The sequence below is a fragment of the Tenrec ecaudatus genome, chromosome 2, assembly GCF_050624435.1.
Source record: "Tenrec ecaudatus isolate mTenEca1 chromosome 2, mTenEca1.hap1, whole genome shotgun sequence".
NCBI lineage: Eukaryota > Metazoa > Chordata > Mammalia > Afrosoricida > Tenrecidae > Tenrec > Tenrec ecaudatus.
Window position 1 is genome coordinate 64,200,544 of NC_134531.1, and position 19,665 is coordinate 64,220,208.

The 19,665-nt window shown below is 45.8% G+C and overlaps 1 protein-coding gene across 7 annotated transcripts in view; it reads left to right on the forward strand.

The window, feature by feature from the left end:
• Positions 1–19,665, forward strand: part of MAST4 (microtubule associated serine/threonine kinase family member 4) — a 740,331-nt gene that overhangs the window by 650,524 nt on the left and 70,142 nt on the right. For all 7 annotated transcript variants that reach the window (XM_075541112.1, XM_075541113.1, XM_075541114.1 and 4 more), the window contains 2 exons: positions 8,401–8,470; positions 12,930–13,008. In XM_075541112.1, coding sequence (XP_075397227.1) covers positions 8,401–8,470; positions 12,930–13,008 — 149 coding nt within the window. The remainder of the gene's footprint in view (positions 1–8,400; positions 8,471–12,929; positions 13,009–19,665) is intronic.

A 19,665-nucleotide genomic window follows, 5' to 3' on the forward strand; every position in this document is an offset into this window, starting at 1 on the left:
TGGGGTGATAGGAGATAAAACATGGAAATTACTTTTGGCAGAATGTCAATATATTACCTATGGAATTTTCCTTCTCTAGAGACTCTTCATTAGCACTATTTTAAAATAATTTATTTTGCTATTGTTGAAAATATACACAGCAGAGCTAATGCCAATTGAACAGTTTAGGTCTCTACAATTCAGCACCATTGATCATAGGTAGGCAGCCATGCTCAACCTCTTTTTCCATATTATTTCTCCCCATTAACATAAGCTCTGCCCCCTTAGTTTCCTGTCTACTTTTTTGAGGTTTCTATCGCCAATGCCATCTCCTATAGATAATTCTTTAAAGAACTCAATGCTCTGGCCAGGTATTATTACTACTTAAACTAAGCATTTGTTTAGTTTTCAGAAGTCTTGGGGGGGGGGGGTATTTAAGACACAAAATTATTTCAGGCAGTCATCTAAGGGATTCATCCTGCCTCCCTGGCTCCAGAAAGTATAGATTCTATGAGAATTTGAAAATCTGTTTTGTGCATTTCCCCTTTTCATCAGCAGTTCTTTTTTTTAAGAAAATATTTTATTAGGGCCTCATACAACTCTTATCACAATCCATGCATATACATATACATACATCAATTGTATAAATCACATCTGTACATTCTTTGCCCTAATCATTTTCTCTTTTTTTTTCTTCTTTTTTTTTACATTTTATTAGGGGCTCATACAACTCTTATCACAATCCACACATATACATACATCAATTGTATAAAGCACATCCGTACATTCTTTGCCCTAATCACTCTTAGAGCATTTGCTCTCCACTTAAGCCCTCTGCATCAGGTCCTCTTTTTTTTCCCGTCCCTCCCCGCTCCCCCCTCCCTCATGAGCCCTTGATAATCCACAGATTGTTATTTTGTCATATCTTGACAAATATCCGGAGTCTCCCTTACCCCCCTTCTCTGCCGTCCATCTCCCAGGGAGGAGGTCACATGTGGATCCTTTTAATCAGTTCCCCCTTTCCAACCCACTTACCCTCCACTCTCCCAACCTCGCCCCTCACACCCCTGGTCCTGAAGGTATCGTCCACCCTGGATTCCCTGTGCCTCCAGCTCCCATATGCACCAGTGTACAATCTCTGCCCTATCCAGTCCTGCAAGGTAGAATTCGGATCATGGTAGTTGTTGGGGAGGAAGCATCCAGGATCTGGGGGAAAGCTGTGTTCTTCATCGGTACTACCTCGCACCCTGACTGACCCGTCTCCTCTCCTAAACCCCTCTATGAGGGGATCTCCAGTGGTCGACACTTGGGCCTCGGGTCTCCACTCTGCACTTCCCCCTTCATTCACTATGGTATATATATACACACACACACACATATATATATACATACACACACACACACACATATATATATATATTCTTTTTTTTTTGCATGATGCCTTATACCTGGTCCCTTTGGCACCTCGTGATCGCACAGGCTGGTGTGCTTCTTCCATGTGGGCTTTATTGCTTCTGAGCTAGATGGTCGCTTGTTTACCTTCAAGCCTTTAAGACCCCAGACACTATCTCTTTCGATAGCCGGGCACCATCAGCTTTCTTCGCCACATTTGCTTATGCACCCGTTTGTCTTCGGCAATCGTATCATGGAGGTGTGCAGCCAATGATATGATTTTTTTTGTTCTTTGATGCCTGATAACTGATCCCTTTGGGACCACGCGATCACACAGGTTTGTGTGTTCTTCCATGTGGGCTCTCTTGCTTCTGAACTAGATGGCCGCTTGTTTATCTTCAAGCCTTTAAGACCCCAGTCACTATCTCTTTTGATAGCCGGGCACCATCAGCTTTCTTCACCACATTTACTTGTTCACCCGCTTTGGCTTCAGCAGTTGTGTCGGGAGAGTGAGCATCATACAGTGAAAATTTAATAAAAGAAAGTATTCATGCATTGAGGGAGTGCTTGAGTAGAGGCCCAAGGTCCTTCCGCCACCTTACTACTAAACCTATAAATATAGACACATAGATCTATTTCCCCATTCTCATATATATATTTGAATGTACATGTCTTTGTCTAGACCTCCTTGAATGCCCCTTGACTCCCAGCTCCTTCCTCAATCTCCCTTGACTTTCCTCCTGCCCCACTACCATGCTCCGTCCCCACCTGGGCCACAGCTATCTTGATTAAAAAAAAAACCCATTGAATCCCATCCAGTTCTTCTCATAATTAGCCACATCTGTTTTCTCCTCCTATTGCTGACACAGCCTTCTTTGGTTGCTCCAGGTAAATAGAAACCAGTTGTGTCATCTTGGACGGCCACACACTAGCTTTTCACTGGTTTCAGCGTCTCATAGCACTCAGGGCCATTCGACCAGTGGTTGCTGGTAGTTGCCAGTTCCCATTCATGTCAACCACACGGGCTAAATCAGGATTTCACCATCGGGTTTAAGAGCTACGGCCTCCCAGAAACAATTCAGCATGCCTGTCTTTGAGGCACTTCTAGGTAGATTTGAACTACCAGTGGACTGGTAACCCATTTGGACCACCCATTGACTCCTTTATTAAACCCATTATTAGGCACTGATAATATGAGCTCCTGAAAGATAAATGAAATGCTATTTTCTCTGAAGGTACAGTAAGACAAACATACTAGCTTAATTATGCCAGACTTTAAAAAAAAACATTTTATTGTAAATAGTACATTTGAGAACCATGTCTCTATGTAATTTTATATATCATGATAATGATAGTAATGTCTTTATAGTGATTCAATAGGTTTGAAATCATTTACAGTAGAGCCACTGTAAATAAATATGGAAACACTACCTGAGTATTTACACTTTGCTCTGAATTCTGACTCTAGAACTGTACTTTTTTTCCCCCTTAGAAAGCCCTATTAGTTCTGCAAACACCCTGTCCAAACCATCCATCCCTCTGACCTTGTCTGTGCGGGTAGCTGCCTACCCGATATCCTGCTCCCGCCCTGCCCATCCTGCAGTCCATTGGTCAGAGACTAGCTAGAGGGCTCATTCTGAAAGTCTGCATCGTATCACATCTTCCCTCTCTGTAAACCAAACTCACTGCTGCCGAGTCGACGCTGACTCAGAGAGACCCGAAAGAGCAGAGTAGTACAGCCTCCAAGGCTGTTCTTTACTGGGGAAGAAAACCTCCTCTTGCTCCAGCAGAATACTAGGTGGTTTCAAACTGCTGGCCTTGTGACGAGTAGCCCAACTCATAGCCATTCCACCACCAGACCTCCTTTCTCCACGTAGGATGTAGCGTTCCATTCTGACTCATAGCCACCCTGTGAACAATAGAGCGAAGCAATCCCTCCTGTAGTGGAGGCCTCATCTATGTTTGATGAGCGAAGCAGCCCTTCAGACAGAGATGTCAGTGAGTGGTGGGACAGATTCTGGAAGGATCAAAACATCAGGAAGTGGAAAACCCAGAAGAGGTTCGGAGAGCCCAGATTCTAATAAAGGCTGGAGTCATTGTGTGAAACGTGCATTATCGTGAAAACGCCAGCATGGAAGGCTACTTCTGCTCAAGGCCTTCTCACAGCGCTTCACAGCTTGCCCAGGCTCCTTTCCACGAAAGGCCACCCAAGGATTTTTCTTGGCCACTTAGAGTCTAAACAGCTGCCCAGTTTAATTAATATTCTGCTGTTCAGCCTGGAGCGGGGCCAGCTTCCGAGACAGGTGTTTGAATGGAGGGCAGAGCTCTAACTTTCTGCATCACCTGCTTGCGGCCGGTGGGAGAAAGGCAAGCATCTGTGGTGACTTGTGCTATTTCTGCAATGCCTGCTTAGCCTGAGGTTCCTATTTGAGTGCCAGTCTATCCGCCGGCAGTCACCTTACGGGACGATTCTAGATTCGAGTCTGCAAAGTTCTGTCTTTAGGTTTTGATGCCATGCCTGTCTGTGCGTGGCCAAGAATCCCTCATTGATAAGGAGGCCAGCTCTCCTCGTTAGGGTGCCAACGTCACAACTCATTGAAGGGATCATCAAGTAATGACAACAAGGATGCAAGTGGGGGCTTCGATCCACCAGGAGTTTTGAGAGGCAATCATCATTCATTCTGATGTTCCTTCAGTCCTGCTAGAGAATCCGAGCCTCAGAAACCGTCACTTTGCAAGCAGACAGCTATTAAAAGCGCATTAAGAACCTGTAGTGGCCATAGCATATGCCTGTTTAAAAGATTTGCAGCTTGCTTCTCTGTGGCGAAGACACGGGACTTCTCCAACCTAATTACAAAGCAATCAGACAATTAATCTGGAAATCGCTTTCTTAACAACAGTCTCTAAAATGAGGCGCCCTGTGCAGCGCCGTTAGGTCAAGTAGCGTCTTGATACACAGCCTACACTCGAGCCCTGCCTGCTCTCCAGCGGACGGTGGTGTTAATTACCTACCCAAGGCCCGACCACCGCTCGGCTGTCCTTTTCCAGGTCAGAAACCGTCAGCCGAGAGACCAGCAGTCTATACAGTGTCCTAGCCTGCCAACAGACAGGCTCCAACCAAGCCCTGGGAGCAGCCAGATTTGAGTTAGAAGCGATGCTGCACATATGGGCAGAGAATTAACTGGCACCTGCTTTCATTTCAGGGCCTCTCAGGTATTGCTCTGCAGATGGGTGGATGAGTCAGAGTGAAGGTCATGGGCAAGATTCGGGTTTCCGTCTATCGCCCTTGTCCAACCTGGAGAAGCACTGTCTTTGTGATTCTCTCTTTCTCATTCGTACTACTGACCAGATGGCCCCAGTTCTTCATCTGGGTTAAGACTATGTAACGTCTGCTTTTGAACTTGGTCTGTTCTAAAATATGCGCTATTTGATCACCATATCACAAGGATGTACCAACAGCTCTTCAGAGACTGACTGATAATGTAGAGATTGATTTCTTTACTTCTTTCAAATGAGAACAAAGTGTTCCAGAGATTGACTACTACATCTCTTATCTGCTCATTTGTAATTGCTCCCTAAGGAGAACCAAGGAAGGGTCTGTCTATGGGAAGCAAACAGCCCCAAGAGCACTCACCCCACCCTTGCCCCTGCCCCCCATGGCTAGCAGCATGTGGCTGATTTTCTCTCAAAATCCCCAGTCATTCGGAAACTTCAGTCACTTTAGGTCTCCCCTTTGGGCCGCTAATTTCAAATCCATCATCAGCGGTGCTGGGTTGCTGTGCAAAAAAGCCCTGACTAAGCCTCCCGGAGCCTTGGGCTGCTAGCCTGGAACCCACCAGCCACTCCAAAGGGAGCGAGAGAGGCTTTCTACCCTTGTAAAGAGCAGTTCCAATCTGCCCTGTAGGATCGCTGAGTCGGAATCGACTTGATGGCAATAACTTTGGTTCTGCTTCCTTGATTTCACCATGCCTCAGTTCACCTAGCACACTCGTGCCACGCTGTGCCCTGCAGGGATAACTCCCATCCTTTGGTTGTTGTTAGTTCCCATTGGGTTGATTCTGCCTCCCTTGCTTAGAAACACCTCTTCTAAAAGGCTGCCTGCTGCCTCCTTCATCTGACTTGTGGCCAGTCCATCTGAGTGAGAATTGAACTGCGCTCCATAGGGCTTCTAGAGGCCGATTTTTCAGAAGTTGACTGCCAGGCCTTTCTTCCAACTGTGTCTGCTTGAACGCGGGCCTACATCTTCTCAGTGAGAAGCCAGGAATGTCAAGAGTGGCCCTGCCTTGGACCTTCCAAGTACAAAAAACTGTTCATTGCTGTGCCACCTGGGAGCCCGTCCACCCCCACTCCTTTGCACCAACAAACGTAATTCACGGGGCCCTGGCCTTATCAGCCCATATTCCCTGCTGCAAGAGAGCTTTGCCCCATGCCATTGACCTGCTGGGTTTGACTTCTCCCTCTTCCCTTTTTTGCCACCTTTTGGAGCTCCCATCCATTTCTCCCCTGTTGAACTGCCCTCCAGTCAAGCTCGGGTCTCTGTCCTCGAGTCTGTATGTAGCCCCTTAGAGAGCCTTCATGCAAATTCATTTGGGGACAACAGTCCAGTCTTTCTTGTTCTTCCTCTTCGTCTTATGATGATGATCTAGCTTTCGGTCTGACATGGAACAAGACAAAGACCTCAGTTAGTCAGATGGCTCCACAGCCTTGCCGGTAAAGGTACAGGGATTTGGCTTGATTTTACAGCCACAGAAGAAGAGAGGAGAAGAAAGCAAGGGACATTTTCGATGAAAAGCTGTCCAGATGAGAAGGCCAAATACAAAGATGAAAATGGTTAATGCTAGCCTTGAAAATACACACACATGTGCACATATATACACACATATACATATATATTTCTCAAGAGCTGCGTTAAATTCACCGTGTTTCTGTAACTATCTCTGCTCCACTCGTGCCCAACTCACGCTCCATTGTAAGATGCTGCAACCTGCTGCACCTGGGGACCACTCATGAAGCTCTCCAAAAATTGAAAGAGCTTAGCATTATTGAATTCGTTCCTTGTGCCTCCCCTTTTCAGATCAGAAAGAAAAATATGTAATACAGTCTTCCTAATTGTACAAGTTGACGTCATTATAATTCCAGATAATGTTCTCCATACAAAGAACACAGGGCGTAGAAGGTGGTGCCAAGTTTCCTTATTTTATTCCAAGTGAGTAGGGGAACAGGGATTTTTAGTTTTTCAAAACTCCATGACTAGGAGCAGCCAATTGCTTTGTTGCCCCTCATAGTTTACTGGCAGTTTACTCTATTGGCTGTGAGCTAAGTGAGGGCCACAACCACCTCTACCCCCCAAAAAATCAAAATCAAACTCTGTTTTAAGATTATGGCATTAGATTATTCCCTCTAGGGAACTACATATTTAGCCGTGTTGAAATTATCCAGAGCTTTGAAAGATAAAGAGTCATGCCCATGCTCCGGTGGAGGTGTGGGTGGAGATGGAGGCCGTTGAGAAAGGTTGAAAGAACTTCATTTAGCTGTGGAGATAAATGGGCAAAAAGAGCCGGGGATTACTGGACGGCAGAAGCTGAATTTGTTTCTCCAGGGGCCCAAAGGAACAGCAGATGCAAAGACATGATAAATTTCACTGCAGCAGGGGGAAAATGCTTCTTGATTCTCTTCCCATAAAGAATTGGGCTTCTTAGCGCTTCCCGGTTTGATGGCTGTGATTGTGCTGCCTGTCATAAAGTTAATAGCAGCCAGCCAAGACATCACTATAACATTTGCAACCTTAAGTTAATTGAAAGAATTTCAGTGCAGCATTGGCCATCATGGAAGTCCTCAAGGTAGCACTCAAGGGATCCTGCTTAGTGTGTCGGTCTATTCTTTTTGCACCGTGCTAATAAATTGTTTACCTTACATGCAGGTACTGGAGCCATGCCTCCCTCACACCTAATTACAATTGTCACTTTCATTAAGGGACCTGTAATGGGGCAGCTAGCTTGCTGTTCAGGCTTGGGCATACCTTCCAGATTGATTGTTCCCTTTTTTTCAAGAAGGCGCCAGATTCCTTTGCCTCCTTCCCAGCTCTCCTACTTGAAGTCATGTCCAGCCCCATCTGCCCTTCCCCCACCCCTACCACCAATTCAGCCAGCCTCATTAAGCATGCAGGGGGAAGCAAGGTGGTCTGGTGTGCCCTGAACTTGCCCCTCACCAGCTGCCTGCCCAGCTTTCTCAAGGATCAGTGGCAGGTTGAGTGGTCAAATTCCTGAAAGTAACAAGTCCCCCCAAGGAGCTGCCCTCTTTACAGGCAGTGTGTTGCAGCTCCCTGGGGCTGGGGAGGGAGACAGCATCCTGACTGGGGTGGAGGGAGGACGCGCTCCGCCAGCCTCTGTGTGGCTGTGGCTTCCCAGAGCTGCCTGGGCAGACTCAGTCCAGCTGTTGGGGAGAGGAGGGATTGTCAAGGACAAGATGGCAGGCGATGATTCTGCTGGGCCACTTGGCGCTGAGAGAGAGCTATGTCATTTTGAAAATAGGCCCCAAGTGCTTTGTTCTCAGCAGTATTTGACAACTAGTTCTGGCACATCCATCTTTAAAATGTGTACTTTGGAATAGGAGTGTTCTCTTTTGGACACCCCAGGCTTCTATTCAGGTGCCCTGAATTAAAACACACACACACGCTGCTGCCTTAAAATAGAAAACCTCACCTCCTGGCCCCTACCCTGACTATGGACGCATATGCTGACCCATCTGTTCTGCTGGTTGAAATGAAGGTTAACAGCCCCCCACCCCCTCTGTGCGCTTCTTATTCAGTAGGACTGAGCTCCCTGAGTCTGAAGTCGGTGGAGACGTGCTGGTGGGTGCAAGGAGGTCACCGGTCCCTGTGTACCGTGCGCTCAGACGGCTGGGCTAGAAGGACCCATAGCCTCAGTTCAGATCAAGCTGCCACGTCGGGGGAAGGCGTGTTATAGAAGTGGATGGTGCGGCAAAAACATAATCACGTGATCAATGTCTGTCCTGTCTCTCTTTCTGCAGGAAACAGCCCTCAAGATAGTCCACGAAATTTCTCCCCCAGTGCCTCCGCCCACTTCTCCTTTGCACGGAGGTAAGCACTTGGGAGAGGGAGGTGAAGTCTTGGGTGGAGAAGCCCCTCCCCCCTCACTGGCCTGATGCTCTTGTAGGTCTTAGGGTCTTTATGGACCCCCACTGTCATGGTGGTGGCCATGTTGTGACCCTGCGCACAGGGAGCCAGGTCAGGTCTGTACCAACTTTGCAGTGGCGATGCTTGAGCACGCGGCAGCCCCTGTGCCCGCCCATCGCCGGCCCCATCACAGGGAGGAGGACCTCCAAGGACTCACTGAGGCTCCCCCAATGCCGCTCTGATTCTTTTCGTTACTCAGTTTAAAGCGCTGTCAAAAAATAAATCAATCAAGGGAGCATTAACCTGGTCCCCCAGAGCCCATGTTCATTCAGTGAATATTAATTTCACAGTGATGCTGCTAATCCCAGGTGAAAGAAAATATTTATAAAAAGTGATAAACATGAGCCTGCTGTAGTCTCTGAAATGCATCTTTTTAGAAAAATGCATTAAATGGCTTGAAGTAATAAGAAAGAGGCCAACTCCCATTGCAGCTTGCCTTTGAAAACGACTCAAGTCAGAGTCTCTCGGTCCTGCCAGGAAGAAGAGACTCGCACAATGAAGTGAGCGATGGTGGGGTGGGGTGGGGGGGACAGATGACTGCTCTCTGTGCTGGGAAATACACAAAGCCCCGGGCACGTTAATTTTTTGACAAATAAACCATAAACCGTGACAGAAGAGGATCCCAGGAGCCCCCTAGTTCCTCCTGCCCGCGTTTCCAGCTGGAAACTCCCTGCACACTCTTCACAAAGTATTAACTTAGATTAGGACGCCATTGATGATCTTCCACACCTGTTTTGCCAGTGCTGAGAACCCTGCGCTAGTTTGGGAAACTCACGGCCAGGTTTTCGGTTAAGAGAGGGGTGGCTTTCCTTCTCTACAGTTGGTTTCCTGTCAGGAGCTGGGGTTCCCCCATCTCCTCTTATCTGGTGTGTGGATCTGGGCCATCTAAGAGCGCTTGCCATTTTGAGGCTTCTGCCTTCTGCTAGTTTGTGGATTTCGTTCCACGGTGCACTGGTACCAGCGACCTAGTGCTGGTTTTGAAAAAACTTCCAGGGCCCGGGGATGAAGGTCACATTTCTCCATCTTCTCTGGCCTTACACGATTTATATGTCAATGCCACCAACACAGCCCATGTCGTGTGATTGATTCTTCACAGATTGCAGTGTGAGCACATACCTTGGCTGTTGGTCTTCTCTCATCCACATTTTAGGCTAGACTGCAAAAGTTAAATTGTTACTATCCCATTACAGTAAAAGGATGGAAGTAAACATGACCGAATTCACTGCCATCGAGTCGAAGCCTCCTCATAGCGACCCTAGAGGAGCAGGTTAGAACTGCTCCCGGCGAGTTTCCTAGACTGGGACTCTACTGTTGTGGCAAGCCATTTCTCTCTTCTGAGAAGTGGCTGGTTTTGAACTTCCCACATTCCAGTGAGCAGCCCAACGCCTGGTGCTGATCACTATGCCACCAAGACTTCTTGTGAGCATCCTAGGCAATTAGAATTTTTTTTTCCCTAGTAAGGAAACATGTTCCCAATGCTAATCGTAACACTGACTTTACTACGCATCTGATGGTGGCATTGACATTCTGCTCCCCCCTTCTGCACCCCTTAGCTGAAACTCAAGAGAGCCAGCTTGATATTGGGACTCTTCCTTTATTTGGTGTCGACCCTATCATCTAAACCTTTGTGAATGCTCTAGGAATGACGTGTGCTTCCCTGCCCCGGTGTCCTCTGCTCCTGTGGGATTCCCATCCGCACCCCACCCCACCCCACCCCACCCCACTCTTTTCATTGGGGAAACATGGAGATTTGCATCTACAAGGAAAAGTATCTTTTCCAGCAGGCCTGGCTGCTTTGGCAAGAATGCAGTCTTTGCTTCAGATGGCTTATTATTGGCCGCTGCTGCAAAGATAAGAGAACATCGTTAGTAGGATCCAAATTGCACTTGTGAGATACCTACCTGGGAAAAAGGGCACGCTCTCTCCTCAGTGCTATATATATAGCACACACGGTCGCTTGTGGTGTGCAGTTGTCATGGTAATGAAAAGGCAATGGTCCTTGGTGCTCCATTTGAGTAAATAGACTTGGACAACTTAGGGAACTTTATGAGACATAAATTATTTCTGGTTCGTGCCTGCACAGAATACTGAGAACAGTCGTGTTTAAACACCTTTCTCGTTGTGTGTTTTCTGGAGTAAGCAAATGTAATTTATGCTTCAGAACTAGTAAGAACATGTCTCCTCTTGGAATTGTTCGCTCATCTGAAATATGTTCACTGATACCTGGGGGAAAGGCGAGTTAATGAATCACAGAGTAAAATCGTGTGGGGGGGGGAATTGTGCCCCTCACTCTTTCCAGAGACTAGTTTCTGATAATTGCTATTAAATGGACTGAGTAATTCTTTTGGAATCATATCCTTGTCGTACTTTTAAGAATTGGAGGTGTTTTAAATACAAAATACAAGAATGTTTTTAAATCTTTCATAAGTAACAAATGAAATAGGAACAACCTGGGGCCAATAAATTGTCACGATCTTTATAAGGATAAAATCATAATGATTTCTTCTTAAATATCTAACTAGTTTTTTTACTTGGTTAAAATCTTTGTAAAAGAACATATACCTTAATTCTCATAATTCTCTTTTTTACTGCTCTAGTTGCATACATTATATTTTGCTTTTTTTTAACATACTTGATTCAATTATACTTCAATCACGGCACAGAAATGACAGGTAAATTTTACTAAAATCTTAATGTTATAATTCTGTGATTGTCCACTTGAACTTCTCCATTTTGTCTTTGTGGGCCATTTGCATTAATTGGAACTAATGACCATGGTAGCTTAAATTTAGGCTAAAATGTTCGTATTTTTTTGTCTTTGCTTTCACATGAACGTCTGTGATGTTTTGCAAACTCCAGTTGAACACTGTTCACTGACTTCAGCTTATTGTGAATCTGTCGGTGGTAAATTTTGTCCACACTGTTTCTGACTGGGTCAATTCAAATAATTGTGACATGCAGAAGAAAAAAAATCTACTTTTTGCATCTAAGGATGTCCGCATAACTCATGACAGAGTTTTTATCATTTTGCCCCTTGATAAATTGGTATTTCACGATGTCACTTGATATTTAAGTATAGTCTTTATAGAAATTGCTAATAAAACATTCACTCTGGAATACCAACAAGCCAAATAGAGTCAATGCCAACTCATAGTGACCCTCTGAGTTGAGAGGCTAGAACTGCCCATGTGAGTTTCAGAGACTGTAACTCTTTATGGGAGTAGAAAGCCCCCCATCTTTTTCCCTTGGAAACATCAGAAAATTTGTCGCCCTGTCCCTTCTGTCAGCAGCAGTAGTATCTCTGTGCAGGAGTCCTGGTCGTGTTTGGGTGAGACCTTGAGTTGCTAACTGCAAGGTCAGTGTTTTAATCCTGCCAACTGCTCTGAAGGGCAAGGACGGGACCACCCACTTTGCTGGCCCACAGGGTCTCTGTGAGTCAGAATCCACACGATGACAGGGGATATGGTGCTTTTTGGATATACCCTCTCCTCATTCATTAACTCCTCTGAAACCCTGGCGAAGACCACAATTCATACGCAGTCAGTCCAATCAGCAGCTAATCATGAGTCCTCTCCAGACTTCAGATAGCGCCCTTCGAGATTGCGGGACTTGGTCTCTAAGATGGAGTAGACACTTTAACTCTTTGAGAGAGATTCTATCACTTGAGCGGAAATTTTCATTCAACCATGATGTTACTGGCTAGAGGTGAGCCAAGGGCGCCTTAGCTCTGCAAGAGTCATTCAGGATGCCTCAGTGATGCCTGGCCTTGGCCGAAAGCAGTCAACCCTCAGGGCTTCTGGGCATCAGGCCAGCCGCTTCACTTCTGTAATGCTACCGATCCTGCCACGTGAAGCTTGAGCTGGCTGGGAGCCCACCAATCCCGTCATCCCTAGGTGTGAGAGGTAGAGCGACTTCCTTGAAACTAATAAGCTGAAAGGGGAAGCATCGAAGCCCCCCCACCCCCCAATCCCGCAGACCCTTCCCGGGAGCCCCAGGTCCAGGTTCTCCATTTCCAGAAAAGCAGCCTTTCCTTCCTCCCTCTTGATTTTTATTCATTTGAATCTGCTGAGTCTGACAGTGGTAATTATCCCCGGTATTCATTTTGTCAAAGTGTATTAGTGAGAGATCAATAATATGGATCAGCCCATGCGCTCTCGACTTGTTTGGGTGTATTGATCCTGCTTAAATAAAAGTCAACCTGCTGTATAATGTTTGTTTACCCTGACCATCTCTGAGCATTTCCACACTGTCACAGAAGATGCCTGTGCCATTTGTCCGACGGACACTGTCCGCCGTGGTCCCCGGGGTTCCCGTGTAAGGCCACTCCCGCATTGGCCCAAGCTGAGCTCCCTTTTCTCCACAGGACGGATGGACGTCGCTGGTCACTGGCTTCTCTCCCCTCCTCTGGCTATGGGACAAACACACCCAGCTCCACGGTTTCTGTAAGTGCCTGAAGGACCCCCCATCCCCCACCCCGGGCCTCTGGAAGACAACCTTCTCTCTGGGTGTCTCCTGGTAGAGCAGAGCAGAGACGTTCTGCTTGTCTGCCGCTCCAAATAGGATCCACATCAGCTGATGGCTGACAAACTTAACAAGAAGGACACCCTTTCCCCCACAAGCTTATACACTGGGGCGCATAAATTGAGGAAGTCCCAGGATTGCAAATTTGGAGGGGCCTGGGAGCTTTTGTTCTAGTACCATTTGGTGTCGTTTTGAGGAGGGAAGGGGAGGGGCGATGGGGCTGCACAATCTGGTTGTACTGCTTTGGTTCCAGGCGCTGGATACTCCTGCTGAGGATATCACGGAACAGCCGTGGCCTGGGTCTTTGTACCTGGTGTGCTTTGATAGAGGGTGTGTGTGTGTGTGTGTATGTTGTGTGTGTGTGTGTGTTGTGTGTGTGTGTTTTCTTTCAAAGACAGATTTTAAACATGGTTAGCCTTAAACTGGCGTGTACCTTCTAGGTAAGAACTTTCTTGCAGGGGAAGATTAAAGGAAGGAAGTTAAATGAAGAGTCAAGATGAAAATAGGACATAGGAAGACAGCTACTCTTGCCTCAAACTGTAACATTTCAACCAGCGCCCCGCAGTTCATGGAAACAGCTGGGGGGGGGGGGAGAAGGATGTTCCCTGAGTTCAGTCTGGGATACAGTGGGTGGGGAAAGCTGCCTTAGCAGACAGAGCTCTCCCAATCTGGTGGTCATTTCAAAGGCCCCGATGTGTGGGTGTCCCACAGATAGTCAGCGAGGTGGTCTGGTGGCTTTCGAGCCGCCTCTGTTGTGTTCACAGCCTGTGGTGCCTGTCTCAGGCCGTCCTCAGGTAGTAGTTTCCGCCGCACACAACACTGGGCCATCCAAGTCCACCTGGCCACTTCAGAGTACTTGAGTTTTTCCAGACAGGAAACGACATTTCCACAGACGAGCCCCACCTGATGGGTTTCCACCAGTCTGGATGGAATATGAGAGAGCTTCAAAAAGTTTGTAGACAAGCAAAATGAGAAGATCATAAACTTTTTCCCACCCACTTTTGGAAGCCCCTTTCCATCCCCTTCCACTACAGCGTGTAGGTTTTCTGGCTCACCTTTCAATACTACCTTTTAAGACCCGCCATTGGGTTTATTTGCTTATTTTACCATTTCTTTTATAGTATCTTATTGAGGTGTGGTCCCTCGTACCCCATTTTTCTCGTGGGGTATGAATCTATTGTCTGATTACATCCTTATTAATTTTGGGGGGAACGTTTTTTCCACCTTGGGTAGCTTCAGGGTCACGGTGAACTCACGCCTGCAAGAGCGAGTGTACCAAGACCCAATTGCCCTCCATGGGGGGACATGTCACTAAATAATAGCAAAGCCTTCTTCAGTTATTGGGCAATTGCCACCACGGGTTCTTGGCCCAGCTTTTAAATGTTGAAAATATGGAACATCTGGAGTGAAAATAAGTATGGAAATTTTTTAACCCCTCACCAAAAAAAAGAAGCAGAAGCAGCGAGGAAATCATTTTCTAAGTTATAAATGATGTTCTTCTCCAGACCGGTTCCCACTCAAGGCAAGAATGCTTGGCTCCTTGTTGCAGGGCTTTCTTCTCATTGAATTATCCCCACACACAAACTTTGAGAACACAGCTCCTGGCCCTTTTTTCGTTCGCTTGATTACCATCACCTTGCATCTCTCTTCAGGCACACCTATTGCAGGCTTTGCCAGAGAGCTCTGCTCTGTGAGAAAAATAGGGTCAGTCAGGGATCTCTCTTCTGCCTCTCTCTGGTCAGACATGCGGGTTTTTAATAATAAATCTACAAAGAAGGGGTGATTTACAGAAAATCAAACCCCACTTAGTACAAAAAGTCATTTAAAATAGTTTTTTAATAAGCAACTTACTACATGCTAGGCATTCATCTAACTACTTGAAATAACCATTGACTCATTTAATCAAAACAATGTACTGACTCTGGGCTCATTCCACTATTTTCCTCAGTTTATACATCAGAAGCCTGAGGCTCTGAGGGTTGGCCGAGAGGTTGCTTCCCATAGCCCTTTTGCTGCCTTGATAGGAATACAGTGTGTAACCTTTCTCTTCTTTTGAGGAGTGTATTGCCTTTTAAAAAACAAACCTTGTAATTAAAAGACCAGGACTGCCTGCCGGCACAATGAATCACCGTCCACGTGTGCCGACAAGAACTTGCCGAGAGAGTTTGCTGTCAAGCACACGGCTGGTGTTTCTAGCGCTTTCTGACCAGGGACAAGGCAGTTTTTGCATTATGTGCTGATTTTATTGATGAAGAGAGACTGGCTAATCTCAATACTCCCCTGCTTTCTTCTTTCATAATGGAACTTTAGCCATTACATTGCCTTTTTTCCTTCTTCTTCGGTCGGAGACCTAAGGAATGGTTGACTTTGTGGAGTGAAGATGTTATTGCACAAAAGTTTAGTTGCTGAGTTTTTATGAAAGTGGTGAGCTGAAGCTAGAAAAGCTACTACCCAATTCTCTTCCGTGTCTGTTCCTTCTTGTCCTTTGAATCCTCGAGCTAAAGCTTGTGCACCTGGCCAGCTCTTGCCCTTTGTGAAATCTGACCCTGACCTCATTCCCTTGGATAGTCTTCTTTGACAAGGTAGGCTGTTAGTGGGGACCCCGGAACAAGCGGTGCTGAAATGGACACCTTGTTCGGTCTTTGTCCTTGGGATGGGATGGGAACTGCAGAATTGGCAGCGGTGAAGAATGCTCTCGCTGAAGTTGGATAGATTTGGCCGGAGAAAGTTAATCGGCCCTCTCAGAGACTGGTGAGTACGGTAACTTCTCTGAACTTTCACCATGTGCAGCTCAAATTAATGCACGGAACTGTTGCAAGGTAGGATTCAGAGCATCATCCTAGCTGTAAACGAAGTTCCCATGCAGCGGCAGCAGCAAGAGGACACCCCCGCCCCACCCCGCAGTATATTTCTCAACAGATAAGTGATTTTCTGCTGAGGGAAAGAATGGAAATAAAAATATAAATACCCATAAACATGAGGTATGATTATAAAATGATCATGCTTTTAATAAATAGTCCACAAACTTTTGCATGCCTATTACTCATCCTCTGCACAATGGTTATCTCACGCGACTAAGTGCTTGCTTGAGTGCTATCATTACTCAAAACGTTTTCTTTCTTCTTCTTTTTTTAACTGTTCTAATTGCCTTGGGAAATGGCAGCATAGTATTTTGTACAAATCTTCATTTTTTATTGTTTAGGTAGAATTTCAATTTGTAATCTTTAATTTAACTATGGTTTTATTGGCATATGCTTCACATATCCTACAATTTAATGGTTCAACCATATTCAGATAATGTGTGTAATCACCACCACAGTAATTTCAAAATTTTTCTTGCACTCACATGCCTGGCCAATGGTACCTCTGCCAATGAGCTGGGTGCTAAGACTTCCGGAAGGACACATTAGCAAGAGAGTTCAAGCCTCTCCTCCCCCCGTTTCTTTCACTCACCGAGAGAACCTCATCCCTGATGTCCCTTAATATCTGTGTTAGATTGGGTGGACTAGAGAATCAAATCCATAGGAACTCACATGTCTAAGAGAGAGTTTTATATAAAAGGTAATTGTACATTAAAAAAGCATCCAAATCCAGTCCAAGCCCATAAATCCAATAATAGCCTATATGTCCGATACCAGTATGTAAAGTCCTCTTCAGACACACAAAACACATGTAATGACACTGAATGCAGGACAATCACAGGCCAGTGGGTAGAAAGTCTTAGGATCCAGTGGCATTGTAAGCAAGCATCGAGCACTGACAGGGGTCTCCACGTGGCCTCTCCAACACCCAGGGCTGCATCAGGGTAGGTCCATGTGGCTTCTCCTTAGGCGCCTCGCAGGGAATCAGCTTTGTCAGTAGAGTATCCAAGAGTTGAGAGAGCGTGTGTCTTGCTCCTCGAAGGAGGAAATCCACGAGTTTTCCCAGAATTCTTAGGGGAAGGCCATGCCCACACAGAGGCCTCATTGACTATATCCTGATTGACAGCCTAGACTCCACCCCTATACCCTTAATCCTCAAATTGACATCAGATTATGCAATGGCCACAGTACCATTGCCATGTTTGTTACAAAGCCATACTCCTTCAATCCTCAAATTGACATCAGATTATGCAGCGACCACAGTACCCTTGCCGTACTTGTTACAAAGCCATACTCTTATCTGAAACATTTGAGCCCAATTGTGATTTGAAATTCATTTTCGGGTTTTTCGGTGGTAACAAGATCTGCTTACTGCACGTAACAGCCCAGTAGCAACTAGACTGTAGCTTAAAACAGAAGATCCTAATATTTCGACAGCAACCTTAATGAACATTTATACTGCCAGGTTGTTTGTAGGTGCCTTGAGGTTGGTTCAGATGCATTGGGATCCCTTGTGCAGGAGAACGGTCTTTGCCGTGTTCAAGCCCCTTGTTGCTGCACGGTGTCGATTCACCCTCTCGGGGCGTCTTCTTTTCCCTCACGCTTTCCTGTACCCAGCATGATGGCCTTCTCCAGGGACCGACAACATATCCAAAGCACCCTGCTAGCTTCCAAGAACCATTCACGCGGTTCTTCCAAGACGGAGTTCTGTGTTCTTCTGGCAGACCACGGTACTTTCAGTGTTCTTCACCAGCAACATCATTCACATGCATCGACTCTTCTTTGGTCTTCCTTACCTGATGTCCAACTTTCACATGCGCATGAGGCCATTGGGAATACCGTGGCTTGGAGCAGGCTCGCCTTCATCTTAAAGGGACACTCTTGCTCTCACCCACATTGAGGAAGCCTTCTGCAGCACGTGTGCCCAGTGCAGTACGTCCTCTGACTTTCTGACTGCTGCTTCCAACAATATTGATTATGGATCGAAGCAAGGTGGAATCCTTGACAACTTTAGTCTTTTCTCGGTTTATCATCATGTCACCTATTGGCCCGGTTGAGAGGAATTCTATATTCTTTGCATGGAGTTGCAATGCGTACATACTGAGGACGATAGTCCTCGATCACTGTACATGCCTGTAAATGCATGAGCAAACCTACAAATGTGTAGATCTGACTTTGGGAAGCTTTGCTAAGAGTTATGGACATTTATTGTCCTTTGAAGCATAAGGAGGATTCCAAAAGTTCATGGAATTAAAAGATGGGACATTTTTGAAATCTCCATATATGTGCAGCTTCATAAATCTGTTGTTGGTCTTTGTTAATTTCTTTATATCTGTCTTATCACTAAGACTATATATTTTTTCCACCGGTGAAGCACCCATATATTATGCAATGCTGGAAACCCAGGAAAATAATGTGTGGAAGAGGTTGCATAATTGGCAGAAACATACTCAATGTGCTGTCTATATAAAAGGTTAAAACTTCCTATATGCTGATCTTAATTGTCTCATTCTTCCCTTGATTTCTTGAGTTGACTTTATAGTTGGTCTCTTTTATTTTCTCCCTGCATCACGCACATACTAGAGACTGTGTTTGTGCTTTTGGAATAGAGCCTGAGTTGGATTGCATAAGTCTTTCCAGAAATGTGCTCATTTTTTTATGGCTTATAAGATAATCTCAGTACATGCAAAAAGTCCCCTCTTTGTCTCAGTCTGTACTTAGGATGGTGTTTTATCATTTCATGGTATGGGGATATTTTTAAGCTGTAGTTATTAATTTCTAACATTGCATTGCAACATTCATATAGTGCAACTTTTAGTGTTTATGAAGTGTGCTTTTCATGGACTGACCTTTTTCTAAATTAAGAAAAGCTTGCTAGACCTTACATTTCCAAATGCATGCTAGTTTTCAAAATACACATATCCTTACCATGCCCCAAGTACTCAAAAATTTCTTAATCTTTTTTAATAGATCTGTGAGCCTATGTCCCACAAAAATCAAAACAAAAAAAAAAGTTTGCTTGCTTGGTAGTTATGTATCCCAGATTCAGGAAAGCCAGTGCCGATTAAGCTGGCCCCATGTGCACCTCATCTTTATCAAGTGACAAGTAGATGTTTTCCAAAAGCAAATCTGGTGACATAGGGGCTGCAAATGGAGGTGCAAACTACAGGCCTAGCAGTTCGTACGCACGGGAGAAAGATGAGGCTGTCTGCTTGCATATTCAAGTCATCGAAACCCAAAGGGCAGTTCCTCTCTGCCCTCTGGGGTCCCTGAGGATCAGCATCAACTCCATGCCAGGTTTTGTGTTGTTTTTACATCCAAGAGATACAAACTCCCTCTATCCAAGCTGTTATTAAAAAAGGAGAAAAGCTGTCTGACCTGACAAAGGGGAAACAAGCCCCCAATTCTGGAAAGCATCTTCTTGAAGTCTTCCCCCTTGTACACTCAACCAGACGGATGATGATTCCATCACGGGGTATGGTATGCTCAGGCCTGTTCTTGTGACCTTAGGTAGGACCTCACACCCTAGGGTTTGTGTGTATGTGCTCCCACGAAGTGACACTGTGTGGCTGGGAGCAGCAGCGGAAGCATGTAATGCACCCGATTCCTGACCCCAGCACTCACTGGGATGTTCTCTGCCTGGACACTGGCCATTTTCTTGTCCTTGATTTCAAAAAAGAAGAGATGCTATCATTTGGGGGGAGAGGGGGTGACCAT